Source organism: Mya arenaria, chromosome 1, assembly GCF_026914265.1.
Source record: "Mya arenaria isolate MELC-2E11 chromosome 1, ASM2691426v1".
Classification (NCBI taxonomy): Eukaryota; Metazoa; Mollusca; class Bivalvia; order Myida; family Myidae; genus Mya; species Mya arenaria.
This window is the reverse complement of record NC_069122.1, coordinates 43,498,707-43,518,318: the sequence shown is the minus strand read 5'-3', so window position 1 is coordinate 43,518,318 and position 19,612 is coordinate 43,498,707. Positions and strand designations below refer to the sequence as shown.

Sequence of the window (19,612 nt, the reverse complement as noted above, 5' to 3'; positions counted from 1 at the left end):
TAGTCAATGTGTTTGTTGTGTTGACATTTCAAAGATAGAAATTACTCATCAATCAATGCATAAAGTTTAGGCATGTAAGTCAATATTACATCCACTGGATGTAAATATGTATCAGCACGATTTTCACAACATTTCCCTTGAAATTATGACCTTCTATTTTGCCTGTAACATTTATTTGTTGTTGTTTTTTGTTTTTTTAAAGAAGAGTTTATTTTAAAGCAGCTAACATATGCATCTGACAACTTGAGAATGAGTGGTCACGCCATTGTGTCTTTTCTGAGAGGCCATCTATGGGTAGTGGATCCCCTAAAATTGCCAAGTTTTTTATTTCAATGGAGGATAAAAAGAGTAAAGAAATATACCCAAAATGCATCTAAGTTACGCCAACTCTAAATTCAAATCTTAGGTTTGCCCCTGGAGGCCCTGAGGTAGTTCCAATGGTTGGCATCAGACTTGGGACCTCAGAGGCGGAGTATTAAAATATGATCTTACCTTGAAGGACAAATTAAAGTTGGCCACATTGAATTCAACTTGTACTAATACTGATTGGGTTATTCATTGTTTCTGAGCTTTCTGAGAATAATAAGCTTCATTTGAAGTAATCAAAGATGCAATCAATATTTCTTAGCATTCTATAGACATCCATTAAATTTGTTAAGCAATTTTGTGATATATCAGGAAAAAACAAGTTTAAATGTTTTGCATACAAAATTTATTAAACCTTGAAGATATATTGTAATCAACAGGGGCAAGCCAGGAGAGATGAGCATCTAAAAACAACCCTCTGTTGTAAGTGTCTCTTTGTAATTGTCAACTTCTGAGGGTTAATCATTCCAATGTTCAGACGGTGCCTTGTGGCCAAGCCGTTATCTAATTATTTATGATGTATGTCTTCTCTTTTCCCCTTAGGGATGTTGTCAGGAAACTATAGGCCCTGTGAAAACCTCTTAAATGGAAATTAGACCTTGCTAATGGCATATAATTGCAGGAAATTTGTTAGGTTACATCACACTAATTGTTTTGTTAGACTGTGTGTCTGCTTTATTTCAAGTAACATAGAGCGTTTAATAATTTAATGTTGGATGTTGCTGAATTATGACAACATAACATTTTTTGTTCATGTAGTCAAGATATTGTGGTTATGAACAAGGGAAACAACTGTTGATGCCATAATTCAATTGTAGCATGTATAAGCAGAGTATTTATGAGTTGCTTCCCTTTAATCATAAATGTATAACAAATGTACTTCAATGAATGATTATTTTTTTGCGATATAAACTTGTCATTAATCTTTCCAATTCAGCTATTTGATAAAGAATATAAAGAATGGTTGTTTAGATTGAATTGAACTTAATTTATGTGAAAATAATTCCGCACTGTTAGTAAATATTTCAAAAATGCCTTTTATCTTATACAAAAGAAATTACTTGAAGTATTGAACAGTTGCCAACAGCACAATTTTTTATTGGTTAGAAAGTTGTTGTTTTCTGATATGTCAAGATATTAAGATAATTATGATACAAAATTGCCCTGTTTCTGAGCAGTTAAATGGGTAATAAACAATGGTAATAAACAGTGGGATACAAATATATCACCAGCTGTAATGCTCCAATTTTTTTGTTTATTGACCCAGCAAGACAAAAGCAATCTATTTTTCTCCTGTCTTACCTTTTTTTTGCATTTTGCAAGGCCATGGAAAAATAAACAAATGTATCGGGGCCAATTCAGGCTTAGGCATAAGAGGGGGCTTTGTGCGCAGCTTTAGCCATGTGCTCCCTACCCCATAACCAAAATGTATGGTTTATATGTTGGAGGTTTGTGGATCCACTCTTATGTAATTTTGAGTTTTTAACCAGGTTTTCAACAAGTTAGCATTGATAGATATTGATGAAACTTAGAGCGAAGGTAGCTTATGTGAAGAGGTAGCTTGGGAGGTGGGGTCAAGGTCACTGTTCCTAAAAATAGAAAAGTGTTTTTCTGCCCAACAACTTAGTTAGAATTGATGGATAGTGATGAATCTTAGTGTGAATATAGCTTATATGAAGCTGCAGATTGAACTTGCTCATACAACAAATTAATTGGCTATAATTTCTGATTGCCCATAACAAAAACCTGGTTTCGTCGCATTGCCGCGCTTCTAGTTATAGTCTGAAATAGTGCATTTTTTGTGTGTCCTTTTCTATTCTCCTTTTAATATTTTTATGTAAAGAAGTTGCTTGAACAATTGTGGGAATGTGGATGGGGCGGTTGACGGGCGCCCCCTTAATCTGCAAGTGATGCAACGTGATTTCTTCCATCCAAAGTTTTATATTAAAGAAAAAACACTAAACTTTCAAGACCAAAGTTTTTTATTAGTCCACTTAAAAAAAGTGCTATTTCATTTTAAGGCAAAGCAATTAAATTCTGATGTTTCCTTTATCTTTATGACAGAAAAAGTTCCACTGGATGTAATCTCTTGTTCATTTTAAGGCCAAACAATAAAATTGTTGTGTTTCATTATCAGAAGATGTATCTTGAATGTCATTTTAGTAAATAAACATGACTGTTTCTTTATGTACAAAATGAAATCCTAAGAAACGAGCCGAGATTAATAGAAACATCAGAACTTTTCATGTGGACTCGAACCACTCAATTGTCTACAGTATTTGCAGATCGTCTCCTTGCATTGTAAATTTTCTCGTTTATAATTTCCATGCAAATTTTCTATAAATCATATAATTACATGTCACAATGGCCATGCAAGACATGGAAATCGCTAAGACATGGAAATTGCGGGTGTTCCTGCTCACCTGGCAACCATATTATTCACATTTTTTTCAGGTCTTCATATCGGGCGTCTGTGCATATGCTTGTGTAATGATTGGTTTGACATTTCTTGGAAGTTTGCATCTGTTTTACAAAGTCTAAATCAGCAGAATATGACAGATCAGCATGATTATACACTGAGACGTCTTTGTTTGCTTGCGATGATAAATTGACTGCTATTTGAAGTTGTGTAGCTAATTGCGATCATATTGTCTTGTTTGGTCAATGCTTATTAGATATTGTACACATATCAGGGTTCTGTGTTACAAATTATAAAGGTAACAAATTTAACAACTGGAAAATACACAGTTTATGAGTTTCTGCGTACGGCAATCTCTCTCTTCCGCATTTCCAATGTGGCCCCATTGAAACAATTTGCAGAACCCTTATCGGAGGCGTGCTGGCTGACAAGCTTGATTGAAATATTTCTTGTTCACTGCTTCTAAAACCCTTGCAAGGATTTTTATTTTATTTGGTCAAATGTTAACCATATCAACATGATGTGCATTCCCAGCGCACCAGGTCAAGGTCAAGGTCACATTTCAAGGCCGAAGGTTCAAGCCATTAAATTACATATCTCATAAACCCCTTGACTAACTCTAATGATACTTGGTTTAATAATAAATTTGCTAGAAAAAATAGTCCCCTCATGGACCTGATTTCAGCCACATTCTGATCTATATAACCCTACTTTACATGACAGGAAGTACCAATGGTTGACTTCAAACATGGGCCTCAGAGTATTAAAATATTATGCTACCTTGCAGGACAAATTAAGTTGGTTTATTGTCAGACCACATTCAATTCAGCTTGTTCTAAAATTGATTTAGTTATTATCATAACTGTTTTTCAAAACAGTATTTTTTTTAATCTCCTGTATATTTGTAACTCTAATTTCGTACATATATTGAATGGATTTGTGCCTCATTTACATGCTTCTTATAAAGCTTAGAAGATAAAAATGAATACAATTATTTAGGAGGCTTGAATAACAGCTATATTTGGAATCTTTTTTGTCCTTATGAAATGAAATACCTTATTAATAATCTATCAAATGAGTTTATTATAATGCTTGCGAACATTAATTGCTCAATAAGCTGGTTTTATAAGCTCATGTGTCTTTGTTCTTGAAGATAATTATGCACTATCCATAACATAGTTAAAACAGAATTAAATATGTTATGACGATCTCATTACAGACTTCAGAATATGTTATTTTCTAAGAAAAAGGGAGTTTACAGCATAAGTTTCAGCGCAGCTGTTTAAGGGTTTTTATTTACCATAAGTTCTTAATGCAAACTGTGATACTATCAGGGAATAGTTATCGATGGACCTCCATGAGATGGACAGATATACTTAACCAGCTTTTGTTGTATTAGGAAGGCTTTTTCTGGAGAAACCGACTCCCCAATATTTTTGTGCTGAATTTGACAAAATAAGTTCACCAGTATATATGTATAGCTCTATGAGAACCGAGATCTGGTATTGATGATTTTGAACAAGTTCTGTATCAATGCCAGAAAGGAAATAATTCTTAGATTTTCATCTTTTGGTTTGTCTTTCTTTTCGTTTTGATGGTTGGAGGGTTGGTTGTTCTGCGAATGAAATAAACAACATATGATAATCAGTAATTAATCTGTATTTCATCATTTATTTTTTTGTGAAACTTTGCAGTGGGTGTTTAAGACACGGGCAGTTAAGGGACATGAACTTACAGACAAAATATGATTGGCCTTATGAGTTATTTGTGCAATTGATGGACCATTCCATAGCGTGACTCAAAAATAGAAAGAAATATCGGTTGCAATATCTAAGGGCGATATATATTATACGAAATAATACGCCAAGTGTATTGAAGCATGGATTTGTATGTAAACATTTCTGATAATATTCATTCATATTTGAAATAATGATTATACATGCGAAATGTACATGTCAGTGTTTGTTTGAACATGTGTATTAACATTTTTGTGTCAAATACAAGGAAGTTACTTAAAATGGTATTTTTAGCAAGAAAGTGTCTTTGAATGTGTTATAGTAGAGTACATGAAAATTAGGAAGTTAAGTGACTTACTGGCTTACCTGTGCAGGTAGTTATTTTAATTAGACGGCTGAAACTATCTGTGTAGTTTATATGTATGAGTTAACCACTGTAATATCATTATCACACTGTGTATGAATATGGATTAGATATGAATGCATAAAATTTCATTGGAATTTGTGGTTTGTAATTACTTGATGATCGAAAATTAAACTTGAAAACAAATAATCGATGACCGAAAAATCTTGAAAACTGCTTCGTAAAACCAAAATTTTGCTGAACATTTTTCTTAATACAATATATATGAATAAACATTGTACATTTTAAGAAGTAGAGCAAATCTTAAAATCAATCGGCTTCTTGGAGGTTTAAAACAGTTTTGTTTTAAAGGTGAATGAAATCATGATAAAAATCTAGGGCATCGTTATAAAGCATTATAATAGCTGATGAAATACTACAAGCTGTCATGTTTCCTTGTCAAAAAATTGCAGTATGCTATATGCATTTGTCCACATGGTGTTGTCAATCTGCTCTTGTTATCTTGTATATGATCTTACAAAGTCATGGTTATTTTCATAATTATACACCTAGTAAAAAAACATACAACACTAGTTGTTCTATTACAAAATGTGTAACCAGATATGGTTAATTTTTCAGTCCGTTTTTTGAAGGATAATATTTCATGATTTTTAACACCAGGACTACATGGTTTAAACCAGTATGAGTGTTTAAAATAATCTGAATAGGCAATTATCAGTTCAAGTTGAAAATGTATACCTTCCTTTCAAATTTCATTTAATTGACCCAGATAAAAGAAATTTTAAGTACATGAAATTTATCGGATTATGTCATTTTATACCTTAATGAGTTATTTTGAAATGGTTTCCGATCGCTTCAGCAATAATGTTTTTTTGGTATAATGTTCATTTTCTTCTCGGTTAGTAAGTCAATTATCAAAATATTGTCACTTGGTCGCTGTTAAATGGTATTTATACATGCGATTTGGAGGAAATAGTGATTTCTTAACCATAGCGACATTATTCCATTTCAGGGGAATAAAACTCATAGAATGTGTTAATATTTCTTGTTCCTAAAAATTTAACATAGTCAGCCATTTTTAATTGATTTTTTATGAAAAAAGTGTTTTGAATGGGAAATAGTGGAACTTTATTGTGTGTAAATAGGTTGGCTTAAGAATAATATCTTTCATTTCTTTTCCACTGACAGAGATAAAAAAACATGAGACAAATTAATTTCTCTCTTGTGTGATTAGGTTTGACAAATTGTTTGAGGATTCTTTTATGAAATTTGTGGAATTAATAATTTACCAAATTCTGCTGGATTTATTACCGTAGGTTCTGTGCAATATCAATTCATGAAGATACATGAAGATCGTGCGTTGAAGGAATAATATTAGTGTTACCAGGATTTTCGAGGTCTGTTGGTTTAATAGTGCCAGTAAATGTGTGTAGTTTATACAAATTAGACACGATCCATCAAGAAAAATGTACGGGCGTGGTGCATCCACTTCATACCGAGAACCACGGGATCTAAAAACCAAAATTAAGGTAAGATTCAGCTGTGACTCTTTAGCAAGCATTTTTATTGATATTAAAAAAAAAGAGTAAGGTCATCATTCGAATATAGATATTTGACATGTCTAAATGTGCAGCTTAATTTATATTTAAAATAATTCATTAAAAAAATGAGCTCAAAGTATTAAACTTTTAATTTATTGTTGAAACTTTAAATGTGTAAGTTGAGAGATCATTAAGATGAAGTTATGGCCCAATATATGAATTGATTCAGTCATGTACGCCAAGAATCAAGATAGAGTGCACAAAATTCTTGGCTCTGCTTGGCTTGCTAGAAGCGAATAGCTAAGTAACGGTTTGTAGTGTTTTTTTTATACCATTACACTTTGATACACTTAACATTGAGATTTTACCTGTGTTTAATAATATATAATGTTGAAAGATTAAGTATGCAAAGTGAATAAGATTCTAAGCCAGTTTATCACATGTAAGTGGGTTTGAACAGAGTATTCAGGTGTAAAAGATATCATAAAATGTTGGTTGAAAATTTGTGAGCAGTGTTATAGCTGTAATAAAATGCTCCATCAACCATGCATAAAATGATGAGTCCTTTGATCACCAGTATGACAAGCCTTTGATGGCTCTATTTATAGCAATAGATGTCATGGTAGTCACATCATTTGAATGTACATGACTACTGTAAGTCAGGCAGACAGAAGGTCACTAGGTGACCTAGATCTAGTGACCTAGATATAAATGTGTCAATTAAGGGGGAGCAACACTAGAACCCCTTCAGAACCCTTCCCCCCTGTCTCTTCAGTCATATATCCCCTCCAAAAAGATTTCTGGCTAAAAATGTTGCAGGTGGGCGTGTGATGGGGATTCAATGTTATGTGAATATTTCTCTATAAAGGTTGGCCATAATAACAGCCGACCCCAAGATCTGCAACTGAAAGAATATATAATTTTTATATTTGATATAATTATAACACAATATTGCTACATTATTTAGATATTTGCGAGAATTAGTAAAATACAATCTGCTCCAAAATATTATTGGGCCACTCCAATTATTTTCCATCAATTCAGACGTAAAAAAACTAACCTTTGTTTGAAATCCTTTAAACGAAAATGTTTTAATAATTTACATGTTTTCATTGATAGAATTTCAAACAATATATCAAGTGTTAAAGCCAATAGAATGAAAAAAATATAACGCCAGTGCACGAGTTAATACTAGTAAAAGCTTCCTTGAATTTCAACAATGCACCCAAGGCCAAGTATAAACATCAAAAAACACTATACAACTTAAAACAAACTCCATATCACTGCATGAAACGAAGGAAAGACATGAAATAGCTGGAGTTGGAAACAATTAATTGCTGGTCATTCCTGGGGGATGTTGTTACATCAGTTAATTGCTGTTTAGCATTGTTATGTTTATGTTGTACAATATGTTATTGTCAAGATTTAATGGGAAGCAAACTTATCATCAAAGGCCATCTTAATAAAAAAATATTCATATGCCTTCTAGCTTGACCCAAATATTGTTCATTAGGAAGTTGTTGTTTTTTCCCTTTGAGCTGTTTTTCGCTTATTACTTTAAAGAGAAAAGCCATGCAAGAACATTAACCTTGGCTGTAACTCTAAGAAACTTGGAACATATGCTGCCAATGACCATAATAACATGTAAAGAAATGCTGAATACCCTGATTTAAATCATTATTGAGTTATTCCCCTTTTTGGACTGCTAAACGCCAACCAAATACAAGTGATGGTAACTATTCACTCTGCGTTTTTTTTTATCGAGCGCGCTCACGATGAGTGAGACAGAGTTGTCTGTGTTCTGTGTATGTTTCATGCATGCAAAGGGCCATATGTGCGTAGGAGCGCCCGTTTAGACTGTACTTTCGAGGCTGTATCTTGACCATGCATTATAGGATTTAAAAAAAAAAAAACTTGTCATGAAGGTTCACCATGATAAGGCAATGTTTTACACACAAGATCCAGGTCTGTTCCTGGAAGGTCAAGGACAAGGTAAGAGGTCAAAGGTTGAAATGATCATTGTCTGGGCTGTATCTTGAACATGCATAATAATTTAGGATTTTTAAAGAACTCACTTGTCATATGAAGGTTCACCATCAATAAGTGGCGTGGGGTATGGTTGATGACTGATCCTTATCTGGGCTGTATCTTTACAATGCATTATAGGATTTTCAAAAAACTTGCCATGAACGGTCACCATTATGAGGTCGCGTGTGGGTACTGATCCTTGTTTGGGCTGTGTCTTTACAATGCATTATAGGATTTTCAACAAAACTTGCCATGATGAGGCGTTGTGCCGCAGGGTCCATGTATTGTTCAACTCCATGTTATTCTGTATTGCAATTGCATGGGAGAGCATTATGTCTGTGTCAAAGACTTTTGCAACAGACTTGATATGTCACCATTTGGTGTCAAGTCTTGTTTGTTATTCTACTATTAGTCAGTCTTGTGTAATTCAAGGCACCTTGAATGTAATGTTCATGTCTTTCACCATGTAGACCATTCACATGTGCAACAAATATTTGTAAACTTCTAATATTTACTCAAGTGCTGTTGGCTTTAAATGCCATAGGTTGTTTATTTCTGTATTTCTTAAAAGCATCTGCAAATCTCCCTAATGGAGTTATATAACTCTGCCATTCCTAACAATCCATTCAGTCTACCAAATATCAATTGAATTTTGGAGTAATGGTTGTTGACACATCTTGATAGCTATCCAATATTCCTGACATATGTTCATCAAATATTTTTTACTGCAGAAATCTTACAAAAATTGCATTCATTTCTTTTCAGGAAATTATTTCTGTCATTTCTATGGCAATTTCCGAAAGGAATTAGGTATTTTATATTTCCTAAAAATATCGTTTAGGTACGATTCAATTTGTGGTGGGGCCTTGTTGGTTTGTTAGCCTTGATACCATACATATGATAACGTCCCGGACGTCCGGGATTGTCCTGGAAATCGTATCTCTGTCACGGAGGGTGCATGTTTGTCCCGGAAAGTCATAAAAAATAAAAAAAATAAAAATTCTCGGAATCGATTATCTTAATTTTACCAATGTAAGTCAGCTATTTTGCCTGTCCGGGATACTGGTCGTAAAACACAGGACAAATTGATACTAATCCGTTAATTGGTACGTGTGTCGTCGAGGTCATCGTCAATCACCCGATAATTGATCTATTGGCCTATTGTTGTGCTTAACGAGTCGGGGAGGGTTCTTGTATACAAATTCATTGTTTTCATATGGACTTGTTTGGTCTTATGAATGATAGCTTTTAATTGATGAATTTATATTTTTCACACATTTTACCGACAAACGAGCATGAAGGTAAGTTCAAAGAAAGTGACAAAATGAATAAAAAAACAAAATCAAAACAAGGAAAACATCCCATATTCCATTCAAATTTCAAAGTTGATACGTCGTTATGCTTTATACAACTTACGCGTCCATAAGGAATTTTAGTGTTTTGAACTTTTTTCGAACTATCGTTGTGTATTTTTACGCCAAAATAAAACTGACGATATGGGGTTTACAGGTGGTTATATAGAGTGCTTTAATCACGTGACCATGGTAAGTCACCTGATTGCCTTATAAAGCCGATTGTTGACACGTCTCTATCAAAATTATATGCATCTCCAAACGGAAAAAAGCTCATCGACTGGAAAATCTTCTTGATCGTCTGGAAACTATTGTGTTTCATAAATTGCAAACGTTTTAAATGTGATGAAAAAATAAATATTTTGTAACGCATGTTCTCAATAGCGCGGGAAAACAGGTGCCCGTATAGTTGTTTATTTCCTGTTTTGATGAAACCGAAAGTAGACTGCATATCCTCCTGGTTAGCGCTTCATTTAAAGCCTGGGAAGTTATCTGGTGGTTTTATTTTTTCAAGAAAATGCAGATAAAAAACAAACCATGTCAAGTAAAAAATATGTCTTGGCGGTCAAAATAGCTACATTTTCCCGACATTAAAAACGACTAAAATAGCCCCAGATATGCTCTAGAATGCACCACATACGTTCCCCATTTAAAAAAAATCCCGGGGGGGGGGGGGCATGCCCGGACTCCCCTAGTGTGCGTTGACATTACGATGAGTGTCCCGGAATCGACCCAAGAAATTATCACATGTATGCTTGATACCAAGTTGGCCGCAACAACCTTGCCCTTAACTTTTAAGATATTCAAATGAATCTTAATGATACACATGTTGGCAATGACCATATTATAACTTACGGGGCTAGTAGGTGACCCGATATGGGATATATGGGACAAAGGAATCCATATCGGGTGAGAGAGAAAAAGTGAATGACTAAGACAGTGACTTCTCAATTAGAGAACTTCCGGCCAAAATGGACAGTTCAAATGGTAATTCGGCAGGTTTAAGTGGAAAAATCAGTAAGTTTTAAATAAAATGAATAGTAGGTTGTCGGTTCTTCTCAGTTTTAAAATATAAACCCAGCCCGCTTACCTTAAAATCTTCCAAGTTTACTTTTTATTTCTTTAAAGGGGAAAAAAGTAATAAAATATGGCCAAAGTGTACCATTTCGGCCTAGAAATTGTGAAAATTCTTGGGGCAGGTAACCCCTAAGTCCCCCTGCCAACACTTTTGGATTATGCCCCTAAATTACGCCCCCTCTAACTTCCAATCCTTGACCCACTCCTGATTACTTAATAAAATTGTATGATGATATTAAAATCACAATAATTAAAATAATTTAACATGCGACTTACTTGACGTAGCAGCTTCCATGTTTGAAATTTTTTTAAGAACATAATATCAAGGTATTAAAGTTCATTATAAATCTTACTTACTTACTTGATGGTATAATCATATAGAATAGCTAACAATACAACAAGTAATTTCATGAAATGGTACCCAATGGACATTAAAAATCAATGGGGAACACAAAAACGCATCATAAAGATCTTGTTTCCATTTTCTTGGAAAATTGTTATGGAATATCAGCCAATGTTTAATGGTTTATGTCTGAGGGTTTTTTGCAAATCCTATCTAATAAGGCCTAAGGTTTAGTTACTTATCTATTTGAGCTTGAGTGTGATGAAAGTTGAAGATAAACAGAACCATGCTCCGGTCTTTTTACAGGAAACAGAACTGGTGACCTTTTGAGTCATTTCTTTGTTTGCTAAGGAAATGTAAGGAAACAGAACTTGAAGGAAACATAATTAGAGATCTTTTGAGTCGTTTCTGGGAAACTAAGGAAACAGAATAAGTGACCTTTTGAGTCTTTCTTGGTTACTAAGGAAACAGAACAGGTGACCTTTTAGTCTTTTTCTGGGTAATACAAAGGAAACGTTGTACACATTATGGGTCATTTCTGGGTTACTAAGCGGAACTGGTGACCTTTTGTGACTTTTTTTCTGGGGTACTAAGCAAACAGAAATGGTGACCTTTGATAGGCTATAAAGAGAAAGACCCCCCCCCCCCCTCCCTAGAAGACTATCACATGAATTTCACCCTCAAATCCCTGTATCCTGGAAAATACTGGAGGTCAATCTTTGGAGCGATTCTGTACCTTTGAACTTTTTTCAATAGTCCAGGGGCCAGTTCCAACTTGTGAAAACGCTCTAAGGATTCTTATGAAATTTGCCCCTGCACTGTTTAGATTATCATGAAACTGGTCTCTTTTTATTTGGAAATGTGACCTAATTGAGGTTTTGTGACCTTATTTTCAAGGTCAATTATTTTTTATACAGGTATTCCTTTTGTATAGTTTTGTGATAATTCTGTTGAACTTTAAAGCTTCAAATTCTTTAAATAATACTTAAGAGTGTCCACTTTGTTATATGCTTATGAAGAAAAGTACCAGCTAGACTCTTAACCTCAGTGCAGGAATGTGTGATAATTGTTCGATAAGTTCCACCTTTGTCTTTGTGTGATGAAGTAGGTAGGCATACTGTATTATAGCTGTTCATGCATTGAGCAAAACAATAGTTAAGTATGTGTACATGATGACATGACCTGAGTTAAAGAGTTGGAGGTTGATAAGGTGGAATGAGGTGGAATATTATAATTTTAGTATTTTTTTGTCCATATTATTCTATAATTACAACTGTTTTTATTCCTTGTTAATAAAACTAATTATTGGTGTGTTGTTTTAAGACATTGAAAACATGTGACAATATTATACATGTCATTCAGGAGTTTATTCGCAGTACATTGTTTCGGAGTCATTAAAAGACCTACGAATTGCTTAATCCTGTGTTTTGTGGATGTAAATGGGAATTCGGTCCTTGTTAGGAAGATTCCCTTGAGAGTATATGCTTGTCAGCTGTATATGTTAAAAGACCTCAGCTCAGAAGTTTTTCAAGAGTATCATAATATTATGGCTGGATGTTATGGAAGGGAACACACATAATTCCAGAATTATTAGACTCTTCTTTCTTCATATCTTTCTTGATATATGATCATGCTTGCAGTGTGTATTTTTTGTGTAAATACTGTTTCTTGTATAAAACAATAAACTTCCAAGTGTATGGAAGATGTCTGGCTTTATGATGAATTACATACAACATAAGTGAACGATTTGGTGTGTGATTCTCGTCTCAGAATATATTTGTGTATAAACTTTATCAAGACAATATAACAGGAAGCGTATAATACACTGATTTTCCACAATTTTACACTGTACATGTTTGTATCAGTAGTATATATATACAGACTAGAGCTAATGCCAGAAAAGTCTTAGAATGTTTCTGGATATTTGAGTATGCCCGATTACATAGAAGCCTGGATAGGATATGTTACACTAATTGTTTGAAAAATTACACTTAAATTATAACGGAGTTTCTTGAAATCCACGAAAGTTGTTTATTTAAAGTTATTCTGTGAATTGTTGTGCCTGTTTAAAAGATAGTTTCTTGAAAACCTCTGGCAATCGGAATCAGATGTCCATTGATATAATATGAAACTTAAACTTAATTTTGTGTTGACTAAACAATATATGGAAAAACATCAGTGGTGGAAACAGTTTATCTTGGCATATATATGAAAAGTGAACAACAGTTTTGAATGTTTTGGAAATATTAATCGGATATGTTATAAAGTTGTCAATCTACGTCCTCAAAGAATGGCACTCTCTGCCAGTAATATTTTTAATTGAAGTGGTGATTATATTCCATGTCTAAATCTTATTATTTAAGAAGACTTTAAAAAGAAAGCCAAATTTTTTATAACGTTTTAAAATGTTTATGTTGTACCTGTTTGACTGTAAGCTCAACCAAAACTATTTGAAACAATATTGTTTTATTATTGGATAGTTGAACAAAATTTAAATGCTACATGCATATCTTATTTTGGATATTATAATACTCTATACTTGATTAATAATTTTTTTACTCTCTGTAATAATCAGTTTCAGTTTATTGGCAACATCAAATGGCAAATAAATGCCTTTGGCTGTTGGTCCATAATTGATCCACTACCTTTGTTCTAATTATAATGTCAAAGCTAAACATTTCTGTAATCCAATTAAAAATGAAAAAGATGTGCTTGTTGACACAATTATCTAATTATGCATGCCTCTTGGTCATGCCTTAAACTGTGCTGTGAAAGTAATTAGCACTTTGGTAATTCCTATTATGTTTGATCTACATGTATTGTTCAAAGTTTTGTGTCTTGAATTTGCAGCCATGTTTAAGGACCTCTTAGAGAACATTTTGCTTGATACATTGATCTTTGTGGACTACCTATCCATGATTGTGTGCTAAATATATGTTGGTCATCCAGCTTAAAAAATTCAATGTTGAGAAACAGTGCATGGACTTCCTTGAATTTTATTACTGGTGTTGAAGACTCCCTGATGACACAGACCTGAATGCAGGGGACAATTTCTAAGTTAATAGACATTTCAGTAAAGTAAGCTACTCATAAATTAAGCATGCCCTAAGCAGAAAGTTTTGGATGCTGAGGAAAAACTACTTGTGACGATGTCGAAGATTTATTTATATCTGATGTCAGCTCAGTTAGAGCGTGCAAGGGAAAGACAACTACGTAAAGAACAAAAATATGGGGAGCAACCCCCACTGCAGCCTTCTCAGTACCCTAGATCTCGCAGCCATAGTCAGGAACAGATATCTTTGCAAAGACAGGTAGTATTATGCAGTTCCTTGCTTTTGCATAATTTATGTGATGATGACAGTAAGCGATTTCTATGAGGTGATTTTCCATGCGTGCTGTATATGAATGAGTTGTTACAGTTGATGGTTTTGATGTGGGTTATTTGGTTAATCTAGTAATCTAAAATTCTTGTTAAAAATATGACCCTTTAAAATCTGAAGTATCAAATGAAAGGTTTGTTCAAGCAGGATTTGGGTCAAATGCAGTGCTTTGGCTCATTACATATGTTTTAGATTCTGGAAAAACCATTGATAGTGGACTAAAATTTGCGAAGGGGACGGAAGTCAGGGCTGGATCAAGGAGTACAAGGAATTTACCCAGCCTCAGTACATGTAGATCCCCCATTTCCCCCCCCCCCCCAAGTCTGCTACAGGAAGTTTACATAACCATCAACTCAGTTAAAATCAATTTTCAAATACTGAAAATCTGCTTTAAACTGTAACAGAAGTAATATTACAGTAGCAAGTGGGCACAGAAAAGCATGAATAGAGTGTTTTTCATGTGCAATTACCAAAACATTCCTGAATTCAAAAAACAATTTCAAAAACAATTTCTGAATTATTTTTCTTCTAACAAAATGACCTCCCAATCACAGACAGCCAGTGAGGATCACAAACTGCTGTTCACTTGGTTTGGTTCCAAAACTTGTTTACCAATTTCTGTCAGCCTTGGAGTAAGTAATTGAAATTGATACTTTCCACAAGTTCTTTCAATCAAAGAAAGAACATTTCTTAAGGCTTTTATACAGGAGGGCTGTAAATGCAACTTAATATGGAGTAGACAGTCGTTTGTACTTGTAATGTCATAATTAATAACAAGTTCCTTTGTTATGACATGACCATCTAATCCCTTAAAGGCGCACAATAGAGGTTGATGCAAACAAATTGTTTGTATTTTAATGCATTTTCTTAACTCATTTATAACGTAAATGATAAAAAAAACACAAAAAAAACCTTCTGATTTAGGTACAGTTTATAAAAAAATTAACCTTTTATAAATGTTTTTTTTTTCTTTCAATTAGTAGCTATACCTAGCCACACTTCCCCAGTTAAAAAATCGCCAAATTATCGCTCATATTTTAAAGCTGTAGATACATGTACCTACATCAATTATGTGCACACATGCACTCATACACACTCATACACACGCACTCAAAGACACTCAAACATGTGCACACACACATGCATGCACGCAAATGAAAATCTTGCATCCATTCATGATGGCTGTCATGACGAACTTAATGGCAACAACCTTTTTGTTAATTTTGCAAAAGAATTTTATGCTTGAGCCATAAATTGGATACTGTATAAAAATTAATGGTGCGATTACTTTGAAGCACATGGAGTTTTAACATCCTAGAAGTATTGCTTGAGTTACTTCCCTTTGTCTATGAGCTTTCCCATTCACCAGTTTTATTTAATGCTCTTTTGTAGCTGTATATTCCAAATTCAAACCGCACTGCCCAACCCCCATTAACCTGAAACCCACTGCCTGAGCCTCTGATGCTTATAGCCCTGAATCAAAGTTAGTTCTTCAGGGTTTCATCAACCACCTGGAAAGATTCCTGCTGTTGGCTGTTCAACGTTTAATTTGGATCTTCTCCTAAAATTACATAACAAATTAGTGTTTGTTGCAGTTTGTTTTCTCAGCTGTTAAATACTGACATAAAAGATGAAGTATGGAAGAATTTTCCTGTAAGTCATGTGAGAAAACAGGGTTTGGTATGGGGGGTGGGGGTCAATTAGTGGGCGATACTTTTGACATGTGCCCCCTCTCTCCAGAACTAAAATATATATATATGGTTTAATGTGGGTAAGAGGGTGTGGGGCTTTAGATCTAAATATGTGTATCTATAAAGTTGAAAAATTAGTGTTGATATAGGATATATTGCAGGGCTTCTAAAGTTTTTGAATCTCAATTAGTTTGGGCAAGGACGATCGACGATCTAACAATTAATGATGTGTCACCGATGTATAATAATTGGTTTATTGGTCCATGGAAAAGTGTATCGAAACCTGCCATTTAGCATGTATCATATGCAAAGCCTGATTGTAAGAAATAGGTAGATTTTATTTCATATGGAAAAAATAAATAGGCGCACCACAACACTCGCTTTGATATTTTTGAAAGGCAATTTATGACTGTTGAAAAGAGTACCATCATGAAAAACAGGGTAACATAATCTTATGTTTTTAAAAAAAAGGTTTCATGATATCATATGGCATTTATGTTCAATGCCTCACAAAGGATCAATTCCATGCAATTAAATCCATGTTGATCGGTTTTCTGTGCTAGCAACTGATGCTCCTGTCATACTTAGAGACAAACAAATATTAACATTGATCCCAGGGTTGGCATTGTTTGCAAGAATTCAGACTGTGTGCAAAAACATGCACAGCTTCATTAAATATATTCACAGGTTTAAAGTAACAAATTGTTTGGAAAATAGAGTGGATCCAGGTTCACCAGCCCCCTTCCCCCCCCCTTCCAAAAAAAATACATAAAACTTCATGAAAATGTTATTTAAAAGATTAAAAATATGTATAAAACATGTCCAACTGTTCATGTAACTGTGGTTGAAAATCAGGCATCATTTTCTTGGGAGTCTGATCTCCCTCAAAATACCTTTACCAATTTTTGAGCCTATTTATATCGGTTCCTGGGGAAGGGCCTCAAGTTTTAGGGCCCCCTTTACTAACTTACTCTGGGTCTGCCCCTGTAACTTTCGTTGCTTTCGAATTAAACAACAATATTCTTAACAATCAGCACACTGTACCTTAATTATGAGTACTTAATATTATCGAAGCAAATACAAAAAACATGTTATTGTTCTACACTTGCAAACTTGAACTAGAATAGATTGTCTTGGTTTGTTTATTATTTTCAACTGGGTTCGTTTGGTGCAAGTGTAATTATTACACTGTGAGGAATAAAAGACTTGCTTACTTTTATGTAATAGTAAGACGACATAGTTAGTTGACAGAAAGTAAAGTTTTAATGATTAAGAACGGGCTCAGTGAGAATTGCAGACGAGCCCTTCTTAATAATTGAAATATTACTTCAGTCATCTAACTGTCCTAGAGTTCTACCCCATTGGCTGACACATTGTCAACACCAACTCGTGACGCAGGAAGTGTGTATGGGATGAGTGGCAGAAGGCAGACCGTTGAACACCCGCGGAAGTTGAAATTATTAATAATTTTATTTAGGCTTAGTACTTAATGATTGCCTATCTACAATTTGATTGGCTGAAAATGTAGGTTGTATTCTAATATAATGTATACATGATCTCTGTAGGATGATAATCCAGATATTGCTCTTTATTGCCTTTAGCCTTGAACCTTATCATGGTATAACATAAAAAGCGATTTGCTGTGAACTTCAATAGACCCCGTCCCCCCTGCAAAAGTTCAAGGTTCAATAGGCTAAGACACCACTTGTACTTAAAAAAATCAACATGTATGTACTCCTGTTTGAATGGTTTAACATTTTTAACATCAGATCTTTACATAGCAATGTCTAATCTTGTTTTGGATCTTTCAACTGCTGTAATTTTACTCATTAGAGGATTATATTCATGTAAATTTGTATGTAAACCATCTGGTCTGTTTCAAATCAAGATAAGTAATTAAGCCCTGCATGTTTGTTGTAACATGATTTTTCTTCCCCACTCAAATTTTGCCCCATTTCTGGTAACATGCTCTTGTAGTAGTATTAAGGCCATCTGTAAAAAAAAATTGTTTCCTTTAGTGAAATGTGGGCCTAGCGCTAGACTGTTGTACCACCTTCTATTTATATATTGAGTTACAACTATTTCGCACAAAGCTCACCGTTAAGCTTACCTAAAAGAGTCTATTATCAAGTGTTTTAATATGAAGTCATATTGTATATAATTAGCCCTTTACCTCATGCCAAACCAAGCCATATAAGGCCTGCCGTTGCATGGCTTATCAGTACATGCATTACCTGTCATGAGTAGCCAATAAGATTATGACCCCCTATAGTACTAGAGCTGCAACAATTTACTTAAAGCTCGATTTAATTCCGATATCAAACATGTTGATTCGATTATTCGATTCCATGTTTTACTTTATGCTGCTATGTAATATTTAGTTGTATATTTAAAAGGTGTTTAATTATTGCAATTATGAAAAACTAGGACAGTATTTAAAAACATTAATAAATAAAAAAAATATGCTTCTGGGAAGGGTTTACTCATCATTTGGGTTACTGATGAATGGATTTGATGAACTCGTTGTTGTACAAGATATTACCCGCAACGTCGCAAAGCCATACAACTTGAATTTATTAGAATCGCTATCGAAATAAAGTACCATAATTCAGTAATGATGTAGTCAAACTTTTTCAACAAGACACGAAATCAGGAATTTGAATTTTTTAAGGTCTGAAATGCATGAGAAATGTGACTACATTCTTGTGTAATTCTCGAGGTCGAGAGAACACATGATTCAACAGCTGTAAAACTGGGTCATGTCACATATAATACTATTATAATCAGGTATTCATAACAAAATACCGACTTTGATAAGCAGACGTAGGCACATATTTTAATGCATTAACATTCCATTTTTGGAAACAGAAGTGACAAATGACATGTGTTAATACAAGCCAGGCTCTGTTAACTGCATTGTAAACCAATAGTAATATAGTCAATTTTCACTATAATATTTTTATCAATTTTTATACCTCATAAAAATGCATTAGATGCAAAAAACAACAACATGAGATTATGTAAATGAATGACCCAAAACAACAATGGCGCATTTTGGCGCAATTTTGAATCAATGGAGGAACAGTTTTGCGGAATCAAGCGGTCACAATAAATGGATGAAGGGTCTGTAATTGGAGTAATCATGTGGAAATAGATAACGGCCCATTATTGGGTAATTCTGCAGTAAAGGGTTAATAATATTGATATTGATTTTATATAAAATTGGTTCCATCATTTACTTTCTAAATAAAAACATTATTTTTTTCATTGCATAAAATTAACACTGCAATGAAATTCTATTTCCCTACATCAAAA

The 19,612-nt window shown here is 34.0% G+C and overlaps 1 protein-coding gene across 11 annotated transcripts in view; it reads left to right on the top strand.

The window, feature by feature from the left end:
* The window catches only part of LOC128231233 (5'-AMP-activated protein kinase subunit gamma-1-like), a 247,073-nt gene that overhangs the window by 133,302 nt on the left and 94,159 nt on the right, over positions 1–19,612 (top strand). Inside the window, exon 1 of one of the 11 annotated variants that reach the window (XM_052943846.1) lies at positions 5,921–6,414. The exons of 9 other annotated variants lie outside the window; for them this stretch is intronic. In XM_052943846.1, the coding sequence (XP_052799806.1) occupies positions 6,352–6,414 (63 nt within the window). In that variant the 5' untranslated portion in view covers positions 5,921–6,351. Of the gene's footprint in view, positions 1–5,920; positions 6,415–14,360; positions 14,538–19,612 lie in introns of those variants that run through there. One more of the 11 variants, XM_052943801.1, reaches the window with a different exon arrangement.